Below are 19,961 nucleotides of genomic sequence, written 5' to 3'. Positions count from 1 at the left end.
AATAAGGGACTGGATAGTGATATGGGGGCAGGCAAGAAGAGCCATGGCGCAACCCTCCATTTCCATACTTCCAAGTCGAACACATGAGAAGGACTGATATCACCATATCAAAGTAATTCTTTGATAATTCTTGTTTTTAAAGTGTTTGTTACCCTAAAAAAAAAAAAAAAAAGGATCTTGTTCCATTAAAGCATGTTACACAGCACAATGCTTGTGCTGTGTCATTTGGCCCTTTGTATCATCTGAAATATCTGGCTGATCCTGCCTGGTTCTGCCCTACCCCCTTTAAACTGACCACAGTTTATCATGGCTGCTAAGCCCTGACATTGTGGTCAATTTACGTGCCTCCGACATCTGCAGCTCTCCTTTGTCCTCCTCTACTCTCCTCTCCCCCTCCCTCCCTGCCTATTGGCTAGTGACATTTACCCCCCCCCCCCCCCCCTCCTGCTGCTGAAATTACTTTAACATTTTTATACAATCCTCTGTGTTTGATAAAATAAGGTGCCCCCATGTATGTGCTTTATAAATAAAATGGCATTCTATGCCTTATTTTAGCGTGCCGGTCAATGATCACGTGACTGACCGCCTCTCTCCTCCCGACTGCTGTCAGCGGGGGATTCTCGGCCTCTCCCCCAGAAGCTGTCAGATTAAAAGAAGAGAGGTGGCGCTCTGAAATAAGGTAAAGCACGGCATTTGTTTTATAAAGCACACACACTGGGAACCTTACTTTATCAAACTGAGAGGATTGTGTGAAGAGAGCAGAGTGACAAAGCCAGTCCCCCCGTGGGACCTTCCCTTTAACGCGTTTCGTTACTTTGCTCCATGTTAGCCCTTTTGGTAAAAGTGTTAGAGGGGGAGGTCTCATGGGCTGGGACTGTCTGTGTGGCATTTATTTCTAATAAACCAGGATATATGTGATGTCGTTGGAGTACGGTGACTTGTTTTTTTCCTTCCTGCGTCCCCTCTGACTTGTTAATGTTAGTCATGACATTAGCCAACAGGCAGTTACTGAATGTCCAATTGATCACCCCAATTTAAATCAGCTAAATATATTCCTTGGTGGATTAAAACAAAAGTTGCTCAATGACTTATGCTGTGTACACACGACTAGACTTTTTGACGGACTAGGTCCGACAGTCTTCCCGACGGACTTTCGGCAGAGTTCCGATGGACTTTCTGAATGAATGGACCTGGACACACACAATCACACCAAAGTCAGGCGGATTTGAATGTGATGACGTATGACCGAACTAGAATAAGGAAGTTCATAGCCAGTAGCCAATAGCTGCCCTAGCGTCGGTTATTGTCCGTCAGATTAGCATACACATGAATGTATTTCTCGGTCTGGAGGAGTTCCGGCGGGAAAATTTAAAACATGTTCTATTTCTAAAGTACGCCAGATTTGTGGCAAGCAAAGGGCCGATGGAGCCCACACATGATCGAATTTTCCAACGGACTCGTTCCGTCAGACCTTTGCTGTCAAAAAGTCTGGTTGTGTGTACGCGGCATAACAGTTCATTTTATTTCTAAAGCAGCTACAGCTTGAGTAGAAAAGCCCCTGCTCTCTATGGGAAAGCAGCACTATACTTTCTATGCATATGCAATTAGGGTTTCTGAGACTTTGGACGGGGAAGACCTCCTTTTATTCTCTGTAAACACCTTATACATCTGGAAGATTTGTGGCTTTGTAACTATTGTGAATCATCATACAATATTTTTTTTTAATTCCTAATAAAAAATATTGAAAACCAAAGAAAACCAACCGTGAGATATTGAACATGCACCTGGAATGTATGAAGCTGAATATATTTATATTGAAAGTTTAATTAGGCTTTAAAGGAATGTGTGATTCCTCCCAAGTTATGTGCCCACTCCCAACTCCGTGACTAATCAAAGAACTCTGTTGACATTTATGGAGGGGAGGACAGGCGTCGTCTTCTGTATTGCGCCTTTTCACGAATTTGTCGAGTTGTGATGCTTTTGTGCTGAAGCCCTGCATGATGTACTTAGAATACATTGACCTTCAGTTTCCAATTCAATGTAAAGACCATCAATAGTGCAATGGAGTATATCCAAACACACTTGACAGCATGCGTGAAACAACCTGCATTAACACAAAGGTAATGATTTACTAAAACTGGAGAGTGTAAAATCTAGTGCAGCTTCGCATAGAAACCATACAGCTTCCAGTTAAGCTGGCCATACATTAAACAACTTTCTCGTTAATTTTCCATTAGATTTACCTTCAACTATGTAGTACAAGGGCCTGCCTGATTTCATACAAATTTAAAGTGTTTAGGTTTGAACTCTTATTATATGGTTTTGGTAAATCTAAAGGAAAATTGTACATGAAAATTGTATCATGTATGGCCAGTCTTAATTGAACACGCTGAAATTAGAATGCTTTTGGCACTAAATCTGTTTGCTGTTGCCACAGAAGTTCATTGGGCTGGGCAAGTGTTATGGTTGAGGAGGGCAAGGCTCCTTTCACAGTGGCTGAGTCCGCCAGCGGATCTCCGCTGATCCCCCGCTGAGCAGGTGGATGATTGGTCCGTGTTCGCTACACTGATGCAGAGCGGACACAGACACAGCCAACTTTCCTCTATGGGCAGTCAGATTTAAACAGATCACCTGTCCGTTTCCATCTGATTGTCATCCGATCCGCCAGACAGATGGGAAACTCCCTCTGTTTTGTTTTTGTAAACAGACAGATCCCCATTCTGACAGGGAAGTAGAGAGATCTGCTGTACCTAGTGATTAGGAGCAGTGATCTCTCTCCTCCTCTAGTCAGTACACTGCCCCCACAGTTAGATGCACCTTCCTAGGGAACACTTAACCCCTTGATCTCCCCCTAGTGTTAACCCCTTCCCTGCCAGTGTCATTTATACAGTAATCAGTGGCTATTTTTAGCTCTGATCGCAGTATAATTGTCACTGGTCCCAAAAAATTGTCAAAAGTGTCCGATCTGTCCGCTGCAATGTCACAGTCCTGCTAAAAATCGCAGATTGCCACCATTACTAGTAAAAAATAAATAATAAAAATGCCATAAATCTATCCCCATTTTGTAGACGCTATAATTTTTGCGCAAACCAATCAATATAGAGTACTCTTATCATTTTTTTTTTTTTTTTTACCAAAAATATGTAGAAGAATATATATATTGGCCTAAACTGATGAAGATTTTTTTTTTTTTGGGGGGGGGGATATTTATTATAGCAAAAAGTAAAAAATATAGTTTTTTTGTTCAAAATTGTACGCTCTCTTTGTTTATAGCGCAAAAAAATCAAAACGTAGAGGTGATCAAATATCACCAAAAAGAAAGCTCTATTTGAGGGAAAAAAATACATTTTGTTTGGGTACAGCGTCTCACGACTGCCCGATTGTCAGTTAAAAATGACGCAGTGCCATATTACAAAAAATGGCCTGGTCATTAAGGGGACAAATCTTTCCGGTCCTTAAGTGGTTAAACAGTGAGTTTGTGGCAGAATCACAAACCGCTGTCAGATTTTAGATGAGTAGTTAGTAACAGATAAAATCAAATGAAAAAGGTAATAAGAGTAAAGAAAAGGGCAGTAACATCTCAATGTGGAGGCTGGAGGGTAGAGAGGGAGATCAAGAAAAGAAGGGGATGACATAGAGCAGGCATGTCCAAAGTCCAGCTCACGGGCCAAACGCGGCCTGCGTTCCGGTTTCGGGCGGCTCGCCTGGTAATTTTGACATGTATATCTTTTGTGGTCCCCAATGAATTCCCGAGCGCCGGGGGCCACAAAAGAGATATATTCTGGCTGCCTTGGAGGGGACAGGGAGGGGGTGGAATGAGTGACGTACATACAGGAGAATTTCCTGTTTACATAGCGGCCTCTGTAAAAGGAAGTCCCGTTTCCTGCGCTGCCATTGGACGACTGTTCTGTTCATCATAGGAGGCGGGACTTTCTATTAAAGAGGCCGCCGAGAAAACAGGAGTTTCTCCAGTATGTTTGTTGGCGCCCCTCCCTGTCTACTCCAAGGCTGCAGGTGGGAATCAACCAGGTTGCCCTGATAGCAATGGTGAGCTTGCGTTCATTGCAATGTGGGTGCTGCATTCATGGCAACGGGGGTGCTGAATTCATGTCAATGGAGTTTGCTGCATTCATGGCAATATGGGTGCTGCATGCATGTCAATGGTGAGTCTGCATTCATGTCAATGGGGGTGCTGCATTCATGGCAATGGTGGGGCTCTATTCATGGCACTTGTGAGGATGCAGATGGGCACTCATTAGGCTGCATTGATGGGCACTGACCCTTATTTTGCTTCACAGTTTTATATTTAAAATTTATGATTTTTTCCTGAAACTTCCTTTTTAAAGTGACGGTGCGTGTTATAAGCAGATAAATACAGTATATCCAAATAACACGTCTGAGCTCATCTCTTCACCACACACAGCCACAAAGGCAAGAGAATTCTTGTTGGGCAGTGTATTAGTGCTCGAAAGAACACACTTAAGCCTCCTACACATGATCAAATTTTCCGACGGGAAATGTTCTGAAAAGTGAGAATCAACACTCACCAAACTTCTACTAATGCTGCGTACACACGATCGAATTGTCCGGCAGACCTGCTCCGGCAAACAATCCGCCGGACTTTATAACGAACGGACTTGGCCACACACGGACACTCCGAAAATCCGGCGATTTCTAACGTGATGACGTACAGCATGTACGACGGGACTAGAAAAAGGAAGTTAAATAGCTAGTAGCCAATAGCTTCCTTCTCGTACTTGCTTCAGAGCATGCGTCATTCTTAGTCCGCACACTGACGAACGGATTGTCCGCTGAAAGTCAAGTCCGGCGGACAAATTTTGAGTCAAAACTACATTCTAAGTCTGCCGGACTTTTACGATGAAAAAGTCCGCTGGAGCCCACACATGATCGAATTGTCTGGCGTACTGTGGTCTGGCGGACCAAGTCCACCGGACAATTCGATCGTGTGTACGTGGCATTACATGAAATTAGCAGAAGGAGCCCAAAGGGTGGTGCTAAAGATCTGAAAAACAACATAGTACGTCACTACGTTCATATTTGTTGGCTGACAATTCCTTGCCGTTTGTATGCAAGACAAGTTTGGGCCAACGCCCTTTCGCAAAAAAGTCTACGGTTTTGTTGGCCAACAATCTAATCGTGTGTACATGGCTTTAGACCGAATTTTAATGGTTTAAAGAATATCAGGCAAAAGGTTGGCCCTCACGTATGTTCACTTCATCAAATCTGGCCCTCTTTGAAAATATTTTGGACACCCCTGACATAGTGGAATGGTAGAGAGTATGATGCAGCCAGGATAGGACTCATTCCAGTGCTGGTCAGGACGACCAGAATCTCTGAGGGCAATAAATCTTCACTACTAAGACCACTAAACACATTCATCTTACTACATAGTCTACAAAGAGGATTTTACATTTTATATAATGATCCTGACGTCTCCTCCTGTATGTCTGATTTCAGCTCTTCTATGCTTTAAATGTCACGGAGCGAAGTCAGGGTCAGTTGTAACCTTTGCGGTCCTTAATGATCGACTTATTGATGACTGTACTTGTGTCACCTCCATGCTCACAGATTTTCTGCATTGTAAATGTCTCAACAGCCCCTCTAATGGGGCCCTCCCCCACCCTCAGGCCCCATAGGAGCCGCATGTGCTGTTGTTACACCATGGATAACATGAAAAAAACTTTAAATGGTGCACATAAAGCCCCAGTGTTCCCACTCTGCCATTGTAAATTTCCCATAAGGATCACATTGAATAAGTTAACTATAGTTTCAATTAGCATTTTAATGGGGAGTACAGCACAGGCTGTTCAGCACGTAATATGTAATTTCAGTGGATAATAGGAACTTTTCTAGTAAGTTCATTCAGCTCTGAGCAGCATGTCTAATCTTCCCTGGTCATTAGCGAGACTCACTTAATTAGTTTAGAAAAGATTTATGTTTGTTTTATTCATTACTGTATATTATGAGCTGAGACACTTTAACACAGTTAAGCCTTGTTCACATTAAAGGGATACTCTGAGTGCAATCCTAAGAGCTGCCAAGGCCTCCCCAATTTTTGTGCACAACAGAGCTTAGAGATGTTACCTTCGCTTTACGCTTTGTCACAATGCCTGTAATACTATGGGGCTTCATTTCTTAGTTTGACCATATGATCCTAAAGAGATCTCCCTCTAATTGCCTGGAACTGTTCATCTTAAAGTGATATTAAAGGCAATTTTAAGGTGTTATACTTACCTTATCTGGGCAATGATATCACGCAGAGCGGCTCCTTACCTCTTTGGCAGTCCCCCACTGGCACTGTCCACTCCTTCTTCCTCCGAGTTCCACCTCAGCAAGCTGGGTACTAAAGGGGCTCCCGTGTGGGCATGTGGGCTGCGCATGCTGATAGCCACACACAGTGCCAAAAAGCCACGCCCTCTCTCCATCCTCACATAAGTTTGACTGATAGCAGCACTCCTGCAACTCGCAGTGTCTCCTGTGAGACTTGAAAGAGAGGAGAGCAGGGCTGCAACTGGGACAGTGCTTGATTAGTGACAGGACTCAGGTAAGTGTTTAGGGATGGGGGGGGGGGTACAGGTAGTTAAAGTGGTTCTAAAGCCTTAAGGTTTTTCACCTTAATACATTCTATGTATTAAGGTAAAACACATTCTGTGCTGCAGCCCCCCCTCCCCCTTCTTCTTACCTGAGCCTGATCCGATCCAGCAATGTGCACGAGAGCAGCAGTCCCGCCACTGTCTCCCTCCTCATTGGCCAGATTAATAGCAGCGGTAGACATTGGCTCCTACTGCTGTCAATCAAATGCTGTGACACGGGATCGGGCCCAGTCCTGCTGTCTGTGTTAACACGGGTGCCCCCTGAGGAAAGCAGCTATCCGTGGGGCTAACTGCTGAATTGATCCAAACAACAATTCATCCAAATCAGTAATTACCGATGGTTTAAAGAAAGCGGAAGTGACCTGGTTAAATTTTCGAAGTTTTGTCAGGACACCGGGTATGGCAATATTCTTGTGAGTGCATTTGTTTTTATGGGCTTATTTGTTTTACTAAAGTTAAGTTGTTCCACTATGATGTTCCCCATGTTTTTTTTATATATGGGCTCCCTGGAATGTGACACCACGTTGAGGGATATATTGCATTAAAGCTTGTGTGACCCACCCCAGTATATGTTTAGGGGGTCAACTCCTGCGGGTGAGTGCATACCCTAGTGGTGAGCACGGATGGTAGTTTGTCATGGTGATATTTTTTGAGCACTGGTGCAGCAATCTCTTAAAGGGAGAATCGCTTGGTGAATGTGAAGATTTGGAGTATTTTATGATGGACCTTAATCTTTTAGTCTTCACAGCTACTTGCACCCAAACTCTGCAGTGGGAAGTCAAATGGATTAATTCACTAGGGCATCACAAAGTTTAAAATCGAGTGCGCCCATTCACTTCTCAGTCTGACTTTTTACCATTAAAACCTATCCAAACCCACAATCAAAAATGTAATATATTGCAATTTACCAGTCATGTGCTGGTAAGATGTGCTGGAGGCATCAGTTTTGTTTTTTGTTATCAGCATTTGTTTCTTTATTTTTACCTCCTGATCCTGCCGGTGAAACACTTTCTGTCTTAAAGAGAAAACATGTCAATGTATCTTTGGAAAAGCAGCATAGTTACCCTAGGGCAGACAGTATGTTAGGACTGCAGAACACCTCCTCTTTTATTTATAGCATAAGGGAGCTGTTTTGTGGTCCACAGGAATAGCTGGAAACATTGTAGCTGAAAACAATGCTACACAGGCTACACCAGCTTAAAAGATTTCTGGCAGGATCAACAGACCTCTTTTCAGCCAGGAGAAAGGAATAAATGCATGGAAAGGAATGAATTTGTTACCAGAACAATAGGCATTAGAAATGATAATTGTTATTGTAAAATGACTTTGAGTCCACGGAAAAGTGATATTTTTTTTGATATGTGGACCTGGTGGGTTGCTTCAGTCCTGGACTTGTTGTACGTCTTGAATTATGTATATTAATTTTGGGTTATATTTTTGATTTTAGGTATCCTATAAAAAAGATGTGCAAGATACACACAAATACACCGAAGTGGTGAACAGACTAGACATTCAGAAGGCTACAGAGAATTCAAAGTTCATCAGCAATGTAATTACTGACCTTGTTTTACATCTTACTGTGCATATTGGATAGAGTATATGATCTCTGAAAGGGGATTTCCAAGTAAAGTGGAATAACCCGACCTATACAATAGTACTCTATGGGAATGATTATAATTTCTATGGTCTAACTTTTGTTTGCCAAGCACTGTATAACAAGAGCTCACAATATTATTTACAGAAAGGGATGTGGGTTCCTTTATGAGATGGGGTTCCAGTTAGAAGATTTCCATTTTCCATAAGATTAAAAATGTAATCAAATGGTTTTGCATATTTTCATACATACAGAACTAAACCTGTAGTGGGTGATTGTCAGGCATTCCTTGGATATGAGTTTACCTCTCATGAGCCCCACTGGGTGCCTCTGGACATGGAAGCCAGACACTTTCCATGGAGAAAAACAATTGGACGGGTTATTGTTTACCTAGTGATAAGCCAATGCTGGAGTGTCCTTTGCTCTGCCTACACATGCATGCTTGCCCAAACCAAGAATCCATACTTGTGGCATCTCCAACAGTCATAAGTCTCAGAGATTCCCAAAGGTTGGGCAAACAAGAGGTTGGGAAATGCAACATGAAAAATGTCATCAGTGGAGAGCTGGATTCTTTAGATTAGAGGGCAATAAATACCGGTAGTCAAAAGAGTCTATGGATTTTGTGAAACATGCACACAAAGCAGCTCACAGAGCTCAGCATATGACTGATGGGGACTGTTAATCCTGCTAAACTGTGGTGATATCCATGAGCTAATTGTTTATATGGGGCTTGTGACTTCTATGAGACAGCCACATAGGCAATGGCCAGGTATGGCAGGGTGAACTAAGCATATTCTGCACTGAAGGACATCCTTAAAAAAGTGACCAGTGGGTATTTGCACTGACGCCCTTTGCCATTCCATGTTTGAAATTTACCATAACATTGAGTGTGTCTGTCTGCTTTTAATTGTAGGCTGATTATAAGAAAGGCAGAGGGGATCTGACCAGGAAGTCTATGGTTTTAGGAAGACCTGATTTTGAACATGCAAAGGAAGTGTCAAAAATCATCAGCCAGGTAAGATAATATCCTAATGTTCTTTAATGACTCGTCCACTCCCTACTAAGATTTTAAACTGCATTTAATAAAGTAGACAACATACAGATCCCTTCTTGTAGTTAGTACACTGAGCATTCAGTTCCTGCATCTCTGGATATATTTAATTTGTGCCTTCTTGGTCAGAGATATGAACTTGGTTGCCCAGTGTCTAAGGAGCAAGACTGTAGACCTCACAGGCAAATCTTTCATATACTGAAGGTTTATATAGGTTTTGGTAGCTGTCCCAACATTACAGTCTAGCTGTCAGGCACATACAGTTGTGCTCATAAGTTTACATACCCTGGCAGAATTTATGATTTCTTGGCCAATAATGACAACAGAAACTAGCCAAATTACCCTGATCAAAAGTTTACATACACTGGTGATTTTGGACTGATAACATGCACACAAGTTGACACAAAGGGGTTTGAATGGCTATTAAAGGTAACCATCCTCACCTGTGATCTATTTGCTTGTATTTAGTTTGTGTGTATAAAAGGTCAGTGAGTTTCTGGACTCCTGACAGACCCTTGCATCTTTCATCCAGTGCTGCACTGATGTTTCTGGATTCTGATTCATGGGGAAAGCAACAGAATTGCCAAAGGATCTGTGGGAAAAGGTAGTTGAACTGTATAAAACAGGAAAGAGATATAAAAAGCTATCCAAGGGATTGAGAATGCCAATAAGCAGTGTTCAAACTCTAGTCAAGAAGTGAAAAATTAGGGGTTCTGTTGAAACCAAGCCACAGTCAGGTATACCAAGTTAAAATTTCAGCCACAACTGCCAGGAAAATTGTCCGGGATGCAAAGAAAAACCCACAAATAACTTCAGGTGAAATACAGGACTCTCTGAAAACATGTGATGTGGCTGTTTCAAGATGCACAATAGGGGGGCCTTGAAGAAAGACGGGCTGCATGGTCGAGTCTCCAGAAGAAAGCCATTACTACGCAAATGCCTCAAAGTATCCCACTTACAATACGCCAAATAGCACAGAGACAAGCCTCAAACCTTCTGGCAAAAGTAATTTGGAGTGATGAGACCAAAATTTAGCTTTTTGGCCACAACCATAAACACTACATTTGGAGAGGAGTCAACAGGCCTATGCTGAAAGGTACACCATTCCTACTGTGAAACGCGGAGGTGGATCGCTGATTTTTTGGGATGTGTGAGCTACAAAGGCACAGTAACTTTGGTCAAAGTTGATGGCAAGATGAATGTTGTATGTTATCAAAAAATACTGGAGAAACATTTGCATTCATCAGTCAGGAAGCTGCGCATGGGACATACTTGGACATTCCAACATGACAATGATCCAAAACACAAGGCCAAGTCGACCTGTCATTGGCTACAGCAGAATAAAGCAAAGGTTCTGGAGGGGCTATCTTATGCCGCGTACACACGAGCGGACTTTTCAACATCCAAAGTCCGACGGACTGAGTCCGTCGGACTATTCGATCATGTGTGGGCTGCAACGGACTTTTGACTCGCCAAAGTCCGAAGGACTTTAGAATATGGAACATGCTTCAAATTTTTCCGAAGGAACTCCGCCGGACCCGGTCCCTTCGAAAAATTCGCTCGTGTGTATGCTACTCCGACGGACTAAAACCGACGCTAGGGCAGCTATTGGCTACTGGCTATGAACTTCCTTATTCGAATCCAGTCGTACGTCATCACGTTCGAATCCGTCGGAGTTTAGTGTGATCGTGTGTGGCCAAGTCCGCTCAGCCAAAAAGTCTGTCAGAACTCCGTCGGAATTCCAGCAGAACTCCGACGGAACTCTTTCGGAAGTCTGTCGGACATAAGTCCTCTCGTGTGTACGGGGCTTTAGACTCCTTACCTCAATATCCACTCTGGGGAGATCTCAAATTTGCAGTTCAAGAAAGACAGCCCAAGAATTTACAGGAACTGGAGGCTTTTTGCCAAGAGGAATGGGCAGCTTTATCATCTGAGAAGATAAAGAGCCTCATCCACAAATACCACAAAAGACTTCAAGCTGTCATTGATGTTAAAGGGGGCAATACACGGTATTAAGAACTGGGGTATGTAAACTTTTGATCAGGGTAATTTGGCTTGTTTCTGTTGTCATTATGCGTTAAAAAGAGGAAACACAGTTGATTGATAATAAATGGCTTCAGCCAAATACTAACCATGAGTGAAAGAAACGTTTTTGTGTTATCATTCATATTCTCTGAAAAATGGGCAAGAAAATAAATTCTGCCAGGGTATGTAAACTTATAAACACAACTGTATACAGATGTAGCTCATAAAATTAGAATATCATCAAAAAGTTAATTTATTTCAGTAATCCAATTCATATATTTTATATATATGTGTTACACACAGATTGATATATTTCAAGCATTTCTTTATTTTAATTTTGATGATTATGGCTTACAGCTAGTGATAACCCCAAATTCAGTATCTCAGAAAATTTCAATATTACATAAGACCAATAAAAAAGGATTTTAATACAGAAATGTTGGCTTACTGAAAACTATGTCCATGTACAGTATAGTTTGCACTCAACACTTGGTCAGGGCTCCTTTTGCATGAATTTTTCATGAATTACTGCATCAATACAGAGTGGCATGGAGGCGATCAGCCTGTGGCACTGCTGAGGTGTTATGGAAGCCCAGGTTGCTTTGATAGCCGCCTTAAGCTCCTCTGCATTGTTGGGTCTGGTGTCTCTCATCTTCCTCTTGACAATACCCCACAGATTCTCTATGGAGTTTAGGTCAGGTGAGTTTACATTCCAATCAAGCACAGTGATACCATGATCTTTAACCAGGTATTGGTACCTTTTGGCAGTGTGGGCAGGTGCCAAGTCCTGCTGCAAAATGAAATCGGCATCTCCATAAAGCTGGTCAGCAGAGGGAACCATGAAGTGCTCTAGAATTTCCTGCTAGAGGGCTGCACTGACTTTGGACTTGATAAATCACAGTGGACCAACACCAGCAGATCACATGGCTCCCCAAATCATCACTGCCTGTGGAAACTTCACACTGGACCTCATGCAACTTGGATTCTGTGCCTCTCTTCTCTTCCCCCAGACTCTGGGACCTTGATTTCCGAATTAAATGCTAAATTTTCCACAGTCCGTGATGATTTAGGAAGCCATGTCATCTGCTGCAGTAAATCTGCTCTTGTTTATAAAAGTAAACTAAAGTATAACTAAAGGCAAAACTTCCTTTTTGTTTTGGATACAGGAAAGAGAGAGTAGAACACCTGTAAATTTTTAATCGTTGTCTGTGTCTCCATTAGGGAGATGCACCCTCTCTATTTTTCCTGTTTATCATTATCGCTGACAGGGAAAGTAATAGAAAATCCCAAAATTTGGGTTGCCCCCCAGAAAGTAATAGAGGGGAAATCTTCCAATGGGGACACTAGTTCTGGTGACCTGTGGGGCCCCATGGTATTCCCTTAATTTTCAGGGATTTCCTCTCACTTTGCGTTTGCTTATGGGCCAGGAAGTGAAGGTAAATCTCCCCAATGCGACAAAGATGGTAAAAATAAACCTTACAGGGGTTATAACCCTCCCTTACTCTATCAAAAATGGAAAAAAAAGTTTTGCCTATAGTTCTACTTTAGCTACACATATGAGCCACTGTATGCTTGCTGTATGCAGATGCTTCACTGATCACTTCTTAATGTCCCCCACTTTTCTTGGGATAGCCCCTAGATGATACCACCTCTTGTCACAAATTGCCTTGAAATAGACCAGTTAGGAATATATTTAATAATTATAGGTGCTTTAGTAGATGTTTTGTTTATATTATATATTTTTTTATATTTTATTCAGGAGTAAAACATGTTAATATTCTGTACTGTATCTTTGCATGTGAATATTTAACTTTCTTATATCCTGTTCAGAGCTGGAGCTTTTACTTCACAAATGCACTGTTTTTTCTTACCTGTCCTTATTTGTTGTAAAGAGTGATTAACCGCTTCAGCCCTGGAAGATTTGGCTACTTAATGACCAGGCCATTTTGACAATTGACAACTGACAACGCATTGTTTGAACCCAAACAAAATTGACGTAATTTTTTCTCACAAATAGAGCTTTCTTTTGGTGGTATTTGATTGCCTCCGTGGTTTTTATTTTTTGCGCTATAAACAAGGAAAGAGCATCAATTTAGAAAAAAACACAATATCTTTTACTTTTTGCTATAATAAATATCCCAAATTTTTAATCTTAATCTTTAATCTTAATCTTTTTCCTCAGTTTAGACTATGTATTCTTCTACATATTTTTGGTAAAAAAAAATCACAATAAGCGTATATTGATTGGTTTGCGCAAAAGTTATAGCATCTACAAAATAGGGGATAGATTTATGGCATTTTTATTATTATTATTATTATTTATTTTTACTAGTAATGGTGGCGATCTGTGATTTTTATCAGGACTGCGACATTATGGCGGACACATCGGACACTTTTGAAACCACTGACAATTATTACCTTTTTTTTTATGTAGTTTCTTCTGAACTTTCATTCAGAGATGGCATTAAATTAGGAACCTCCTACCTGCTCTCTTTAGAAAACCCATAGTGCTCCAGGAATCCTGTGTCATGTATTAAAGCTGTAGTAAACTCTGCTAAAAAAAACACCTGCAGTGTTATGCCATAATGTGCTAGTATGCACCGCACAATTACCTATCAAATGGAGCCCTCCAGCACTCTGCACTGTCATTGCTGCATTGATCTTAACCTGATCTTTCTTCCAAGTTCGCACTGCCCGGCCTGTTTGAATGGCTGCGATGATGTCACTCCTGCTCATGCACACAGGGTCACAATCGCGGCACAGCGGCTCAGTGTGCCCTGAATGCAGAGAGCATGTGCAGTGATGTAATCAGCCATGTGAATATCTTTTGATATAAACTAATATAAATGTGAATATCTCCCATTGGCGGACCATCCATACAGGGCGCAGGGGCTCCGCCCCCCTAATGCATGCGCCCGTCCTCTAATCTACATGCATGGATTATAATTTTTTTAAGCACCTGATTAGAGCCCGAGGCTCTAATTGGCTTAAATAAAGGGTAGGCTATTGTCACACCCAGTTGTGTGACAATAGCGAATTAATATTTGCTATTGTCTTTCTGATTCTCCTCCCAGACAATCAGGAAGCAGTTCCTGTGAACCAATTGGCCAGGGGGTCTTATATTTTATATATATATATATATATATATATATATATTTATATTTTTGAGCACCGGCCTCCAATGATATATCCTAATATAAATCTTAAAATACATTTTAAGTAAAGCTAGGCCCCAAAACATTACAGTTTTCTTTAAAAAAACACTTCAATACCTTAGGGTGTCATATGACATCTTTGACATTGAGTCGGGATATCTGAATGATGCCTGCAGCTACGGGCATCATTCAGATATAATTTTTTAAAGCCGGCTATTCTGTGCATGATAAGAATAATCATAGCGGCAGTTCCACCGCTTGATTGTTCTTATAGGCAATGGGAGGGGACATCCGGTGCTTCTCCAGGCTCTCCCGTGCCATCGGGGTCCCGGAGAAATAATCAGCTGGTGCTGAATATAGACGATGGAGATTTCTGGTGACCAGATGGCCACCAGTCATCTCTATGACCGTCGGAGGCCCGGGTGTGATGTTATGACGTCACGCCCGGGTTCCCGGAAGTAAACAAAGCTGCGATTGCGGCTGTCAGCATGAGATCAGTGATTTTTTTTTCTCAGTCTCATGCTTTCCAGCCTGGAGGAGAGATGTGGGGTCTTATTGACCCTGCATCTCTCCATAAAGAGGACCTGTCACACACCATTTCTATTACAAGGGATGTTTACATTCCCTGTAATAGGAATAAAAGTGATCCAAAAAAAATAAAATGTTAAAAAAAGTGCAAAAAAAAAGATTAAGTAAAGAGAAAAAAAACTATTTAAAACACCCCTGTACCTGGTAGCTCGCGTTCAGAAGCGAACGCCCATGTAAGTCCCACCCACATATGTAAACGCAGTTCAAACCACACATGTGAGATATTAGCATTAGAGCATGTGCAACAATTCTAGCACTAGACCTCCTCTGTAACTCTAAACTGGTAACCTGTAAAAATTTTCAAATTGTCGCCTGATTTTTAAGTACCGAAATTTGACGCCATTCCATGAGTGTGTGTAATTTTAGAGCATGACATGCTAGGTATATATTTACTCGGCGTAGCATCATGTTTTACATTATGCAAAAAAATTGGGCTAACTTTACTGTTTTGTTATTTTTTAATTCATGTTTTTCCAAAAAAAAAGGCATTCGAAAAATTATTGTGCAAATACCGTGCAAGATAAAAAGATATCTTATAATGTTTGGAGGTTCTAAGTAATTTTCTAGCAAAAAAATAAAAATAGGATTTTTACATGTAGGAGAGAAGTGCCAGAATAGGCCCGGTATACAATGCATTCCATTGTATTTGATTATTCAATACCAACAATAATTATCACTCTCTCTCTCTCTCTTTTTATTTATTTTTAGGTGAAATACAAAGAAAAATTTGATAAAGAAATGAAGAGTAAAAAGTCTTGTTATAACCCATCAGACAGCGCTGCCTTCAAGCAGGCTCAGGCTGCTACAGTACTGGCTAGTGATGTAAGTATTTCCAACCAGCACTAACCCTTACTTCCATGTTCTTATATTATTATTTTTATTATTATACAGGTTTTATATAGCGCCAACAGTTTGCTCAGCGCTTTACAACATGAGGGCAGACATTACAGTTACATTACAATTTGGTACAAGAGGAATCAGAGGGCCCTGCTCGTTAGAGCTTACAATCTATTATACGTTAAAGTCCTCCTTTAAAGTGCAACTTTGGGCAATATAAAAATTGATGTATATGGTGCAGTCTGGGTTAATTTAGCTGTTTTTGTTATTCTGCGTCTCCCTGAAATATAGCTTTTTTACCTGGTGATCCTGTCAGTAGATCCTTGATTTACCACTTCTATTAAGGGTGACAATGCTGTTAGTTCTCCAGTAAAATTCCGCAGCCCCATTCTCACCCTGGACAGGGTAATCTTAGATCAACCTTTATCGACCTTTTTACACCAGAGGAATGCTGGAAATAATTTTTAGGGAATCCCAGGAGAAAATCATTTTATTTGCAGCTCAAAGTACATAAGAGTGATTGCAAAATTGTAAAGAAAAAAAATAAAAGAATGTGACATATGCAGAATATTTGACTTCCACTAGAGATAATTTGGTAACACCCTCCCGCTCTATACAACAAAATTACTTTCTGTAAAATAATGGAATGAAAATATAATAAATACTGAAATGAAAAATGTAGTGTTCCCCTACACTAGTCATAGAGAAATGCCTCCTTACATTGGAGGTCAGTAGAAAAACACAACCATTGGTGGTCAGTGAAGTGACTCCCTTACATTGTTGATCAATAGAAAAGTGCCTCCTGCATTGATGATCAATGTAGAAGTGACCAATGGAAGTGTAAAATTCTGCTCTTTGGGGTGTTGGTGGGGGATCAGTCTGCCCCTAGGTACCTGTGATGGAACCCTGGTTGAATAATGTTGAAATTGATACATATTGGTCCGTACACAAGATCCAAAAATCGTACAACAGATCGTCCATTTTTTTTGCATGCTAGTTGCATATCAAAAATGGAGAGGTTAATAAAGTGACAAAAATGCATGTTCTCCCTGTGCCTGCATGGGTTTCCTCCGGGTACTCCGGTTTCCTCCCACACTCCAAAGACATGCAGGTAGGTTAATTGGCTTCTGTCCAAAATTGGCCCTAGTATATGAATGGGGACCTTAGATTGTGGGCTCCTTGAGGATAGGAATGTGGGTGTAGCAATGTACAGGGAAAGGGACAATTGTAGACACGCACTCAGGTTGAACTGGATGGACTGGTGTCTTTATTCAACCTAACTAACTATGAAACTATGAGACAGAATAAAAAAATCGGAAGTGATGTCATGTTTTGTAGTGTATTTCTATTGTATTTTCAGACAACAACTGTACTGATTAAATGAAAATCGTACGATTTGGTATCATATGAGAAAAATGTTTGTGTTTGTCCGATCGGATAATATCTGATGAACTGTTGTAATTGGCTCTCAAAAGCTGTGTACTAATGATCTGATTATTGTACAATCGCTTAGAAAGCGGTACTTTTCGTCCGATTTTCAGATCGTGTGTAAGTCCAGCTATTTTTTTTTTAAGCAGTTACAATTTTCTTTTGGGAAAAAAAATTTAAACCATATGAGTAAAGGTTAACCGTTTTAAGCACCTAGTGTCCTAGCCCATATAACTGTAATTTTGCTGGGCAGCTTGGTCTGCATGTAAACGTGGCAAAAAATATAATCAAATGTATGTGAAATATAAAGGAATTAAAGTGGATCTGAAGGGAGCTATACTCACCTTTCCTGCAACCATCTCTCATCTTCTTCAGTTTGCCATCTTTATTGTTCGGCTTGCGATGATGTTAATCCTGCACATGCGTAGGAGCTAGTCATACTGGCACTCAGGGATCACGCTGGCGCTGTAGCGTGAGCTGCGCATGAGCAGCTTAGTTTACATACCAGGGAATGTTGAGAGCAGACAGGTAGGTGCATCTTACTGCAGAGGAGACATTATATGTCTCCTCTGCATTTACCACTTCAGCCCCGGAATATAAAACACATTCAATAAAAAAATAATTAAAAATCAAATTTCTTCCTCAATTTAGACCAATATGTATTCTGCTACATATTTTTGATAAAAAAAATCCCAATAAGCTTATAGTGATTGGTTTGCGCAAAAGTTATAGCATCCACAAACTATGGGATAGATTTATGGAATTTTTTTTTTTTTACTAGTAATAGCGCCGATCTGTGATTTTTAGCGGGACTGCGATTTTGTGACGGAAAAATCTGATACTAAAGCCCCATACACATTATCAGATTTTCTACTGATTTTTTCCTTCAGATTTAACGAAACCATATAATATGCAGTCAAACCTTAGGAGTTTCAATTTGTATGTAATCAGGCAGGCCCTTCCACTACATGGTTTTGGTAAATCTGGTAAAATCAGCAGAAAATCTGATAGTGTGTATGGGGATTAAGTGACACTTTTTGGGGACCAGTGATACTAATACAGTGATCAGTGCTAAAAAAAATGCACCATCACTGTACTAATGACACTGACAGAGAAGGGGTTAACATCAGGGGCGATCAAAGGGTTAAATGTGTTCCCTGGGAGTGCTTACTAAAGCCCCTTTCACACGAGAAGACCATTCAGGTCTGCCTGTCAGTTTTTTAGGCGGACCTGAACGGACGCTCCATGCAGGTCTATGGATCAATCGGGTCTCCGGTGGCACGCACGCGCCCTCTAGAGGCTATTGCACAAGATGACATACAGGTACGTGATTTCATGCAATAGAGCCACTTTGCCACAGTACATGTATGTTACGCAGTCGGCAAGTGGTTAAAGAGCAACAGCGAACATATAATAACCATATACAGTAGTATAGCTACAAATTATAAATTTAGGTAAATGTTGAAATTTATTGTGCTCGGGTAGTTTGGTCTGCATGTAAATGCGCAGAAAAAATAAAATAAAAATAAATAAAGGCAAGTGAAATAAAAAAAAAAATTCTGGTAGAATAATTTTTATTGTAGTGAGCATAACAACACGACAACCGTTCACCCATGCAGGGGGTATAGCATATTAAACACAACAGAAAGGCGTGGGCTGAAAGAACATGAGCAGGTAACTTTTATAAATACTAAATGTCCACTAAGCGACCTAGAGGAACAAACCAAAGGTCCACATATGTCGCCTAGGCCCAAGGGCCAACAAGGAGAGCCTGTGTTGCAGGTGCACTAGTTTGCATCAGAGGGTAATATGTGTGCAGTTCCACAGGATGCCCCCCGATGGGGTCAGGGTGAATAGTTAGTTGAAAAAGTGCAAAATGGATTTTAGACCAAGAGGTGTTAGCTGCAAGTCAGCAAAAAAGAGCCCTAGGTCCGGGGACTCAGGGTCTCCCTTAAAAAAGGGGGAGATGGGGGGATGCCATAAGCTCAGTGTCAACAACAGGGAGAGAGACAAAAGAAGAGAAGAATACAAATAAAATAAAGCGGGGGGGGGGGGGGGGGGGAACCAGACTGTTTGGATCCAAGGTGGGGAGAGAGTACGCACACCATACGACGTACGGCGACCATACTTTAAGGAATTTAGAGTGGGAACCATGTAAGATGCTATACATTTTTTCATTAATCATAAGACAGAGGGTTTCTCCCAAGGTCTGGCTATCACCTGTTTAGCAGCTATGAACAGATAAGAAGCTAGCTTTTGTTGGTGTGGGAATGGGCAGTGCAGCAAGACAATTTTGGCATCATTGTGGATGGGTATATGGAACAAGGAATAGAGGAGCCCAAACACCCTGGACCAGAACCCTGTGAGACGGGGACAGGACCACCAAATGTGTACAACATCCTCTCATTGGCCACAACCCCTGAAGCACCTGTCACAATAGGATGGGTTCAAATTCGCTATCCAAACCAGTACCATTGTAGAAGAAAGTAGCTTCAAGGGTGGTCGTGCTGAAAGAGCACTTCGCATTGGAGGACCAGGCTTTGTTCCAGTCCGATGGATCAATAGAGGTCATAAAAAAATAATTCATACCAGAGTTCAATATTTTTCTCCATAGTAAGTCATTAATGCATCCACTAGTACATGTTGGGTTTCCTGCCTATACAGCAATA

At 41.2% G+C, this 19,961-nt stretch overlaps 1 protein-coding gene across 8 annotated transcripts in view; it reads left to right on the top strand.

Moving 5' to 3' along the window:
* Positions 1-19,961, top strand: part of NEBL (nebulette) — a 398,972-nt gene that overhangs the window by 302,715 nt on the left and 76,296 nt on the right. For 6 of the 8 annotated variants that reach the window (XM_077490939.1, XM_077490938.1, XM_077490937.1 and 3 more), the window contains 3 exons: positions 8,062-8,163; positions 9,122-9,223; positions 15,736-15,849. The exons of the other annotated variants lie outside the window; for them this stretch is intronic. In XM_077490939.1, coding sequence (XP_077347065.1) covers positions 8,062-8,163; positions 9,122-9,223; positions 15,736-15,849 — 318 coding nt within the window. The remainder of the gene's footprint in view (positions 1-8,061; positions 8,164-9,121; positions 9,224-15,735; positions 15,850-19,961) is intronic. 8 annotated transcript variants of the gene reach the window in all.

Source organism: Lithobates pipiens, unplaced genomic scaffold (assembly GCF_037356315.1).
Source record: "Lithobates pipiens isolate NorthernLeopardFrog02 unplaced genomic scaffold, aLitPip1_a1.2 Scaffold_19, whole genome shotgun sequence".
In the NCBI taxonomy this organism is placed as follows: Eukaryota; Metazoa; Chordata; class Amphibia; order Anura; family Ranidae; genus Lithobates; species Lithobates pipiens.
The sequence above is the reverse complement of the archived record's forward strand: the minus strand, read 5'-3'. Positions and strand labels throughout refer to the sequence as shown.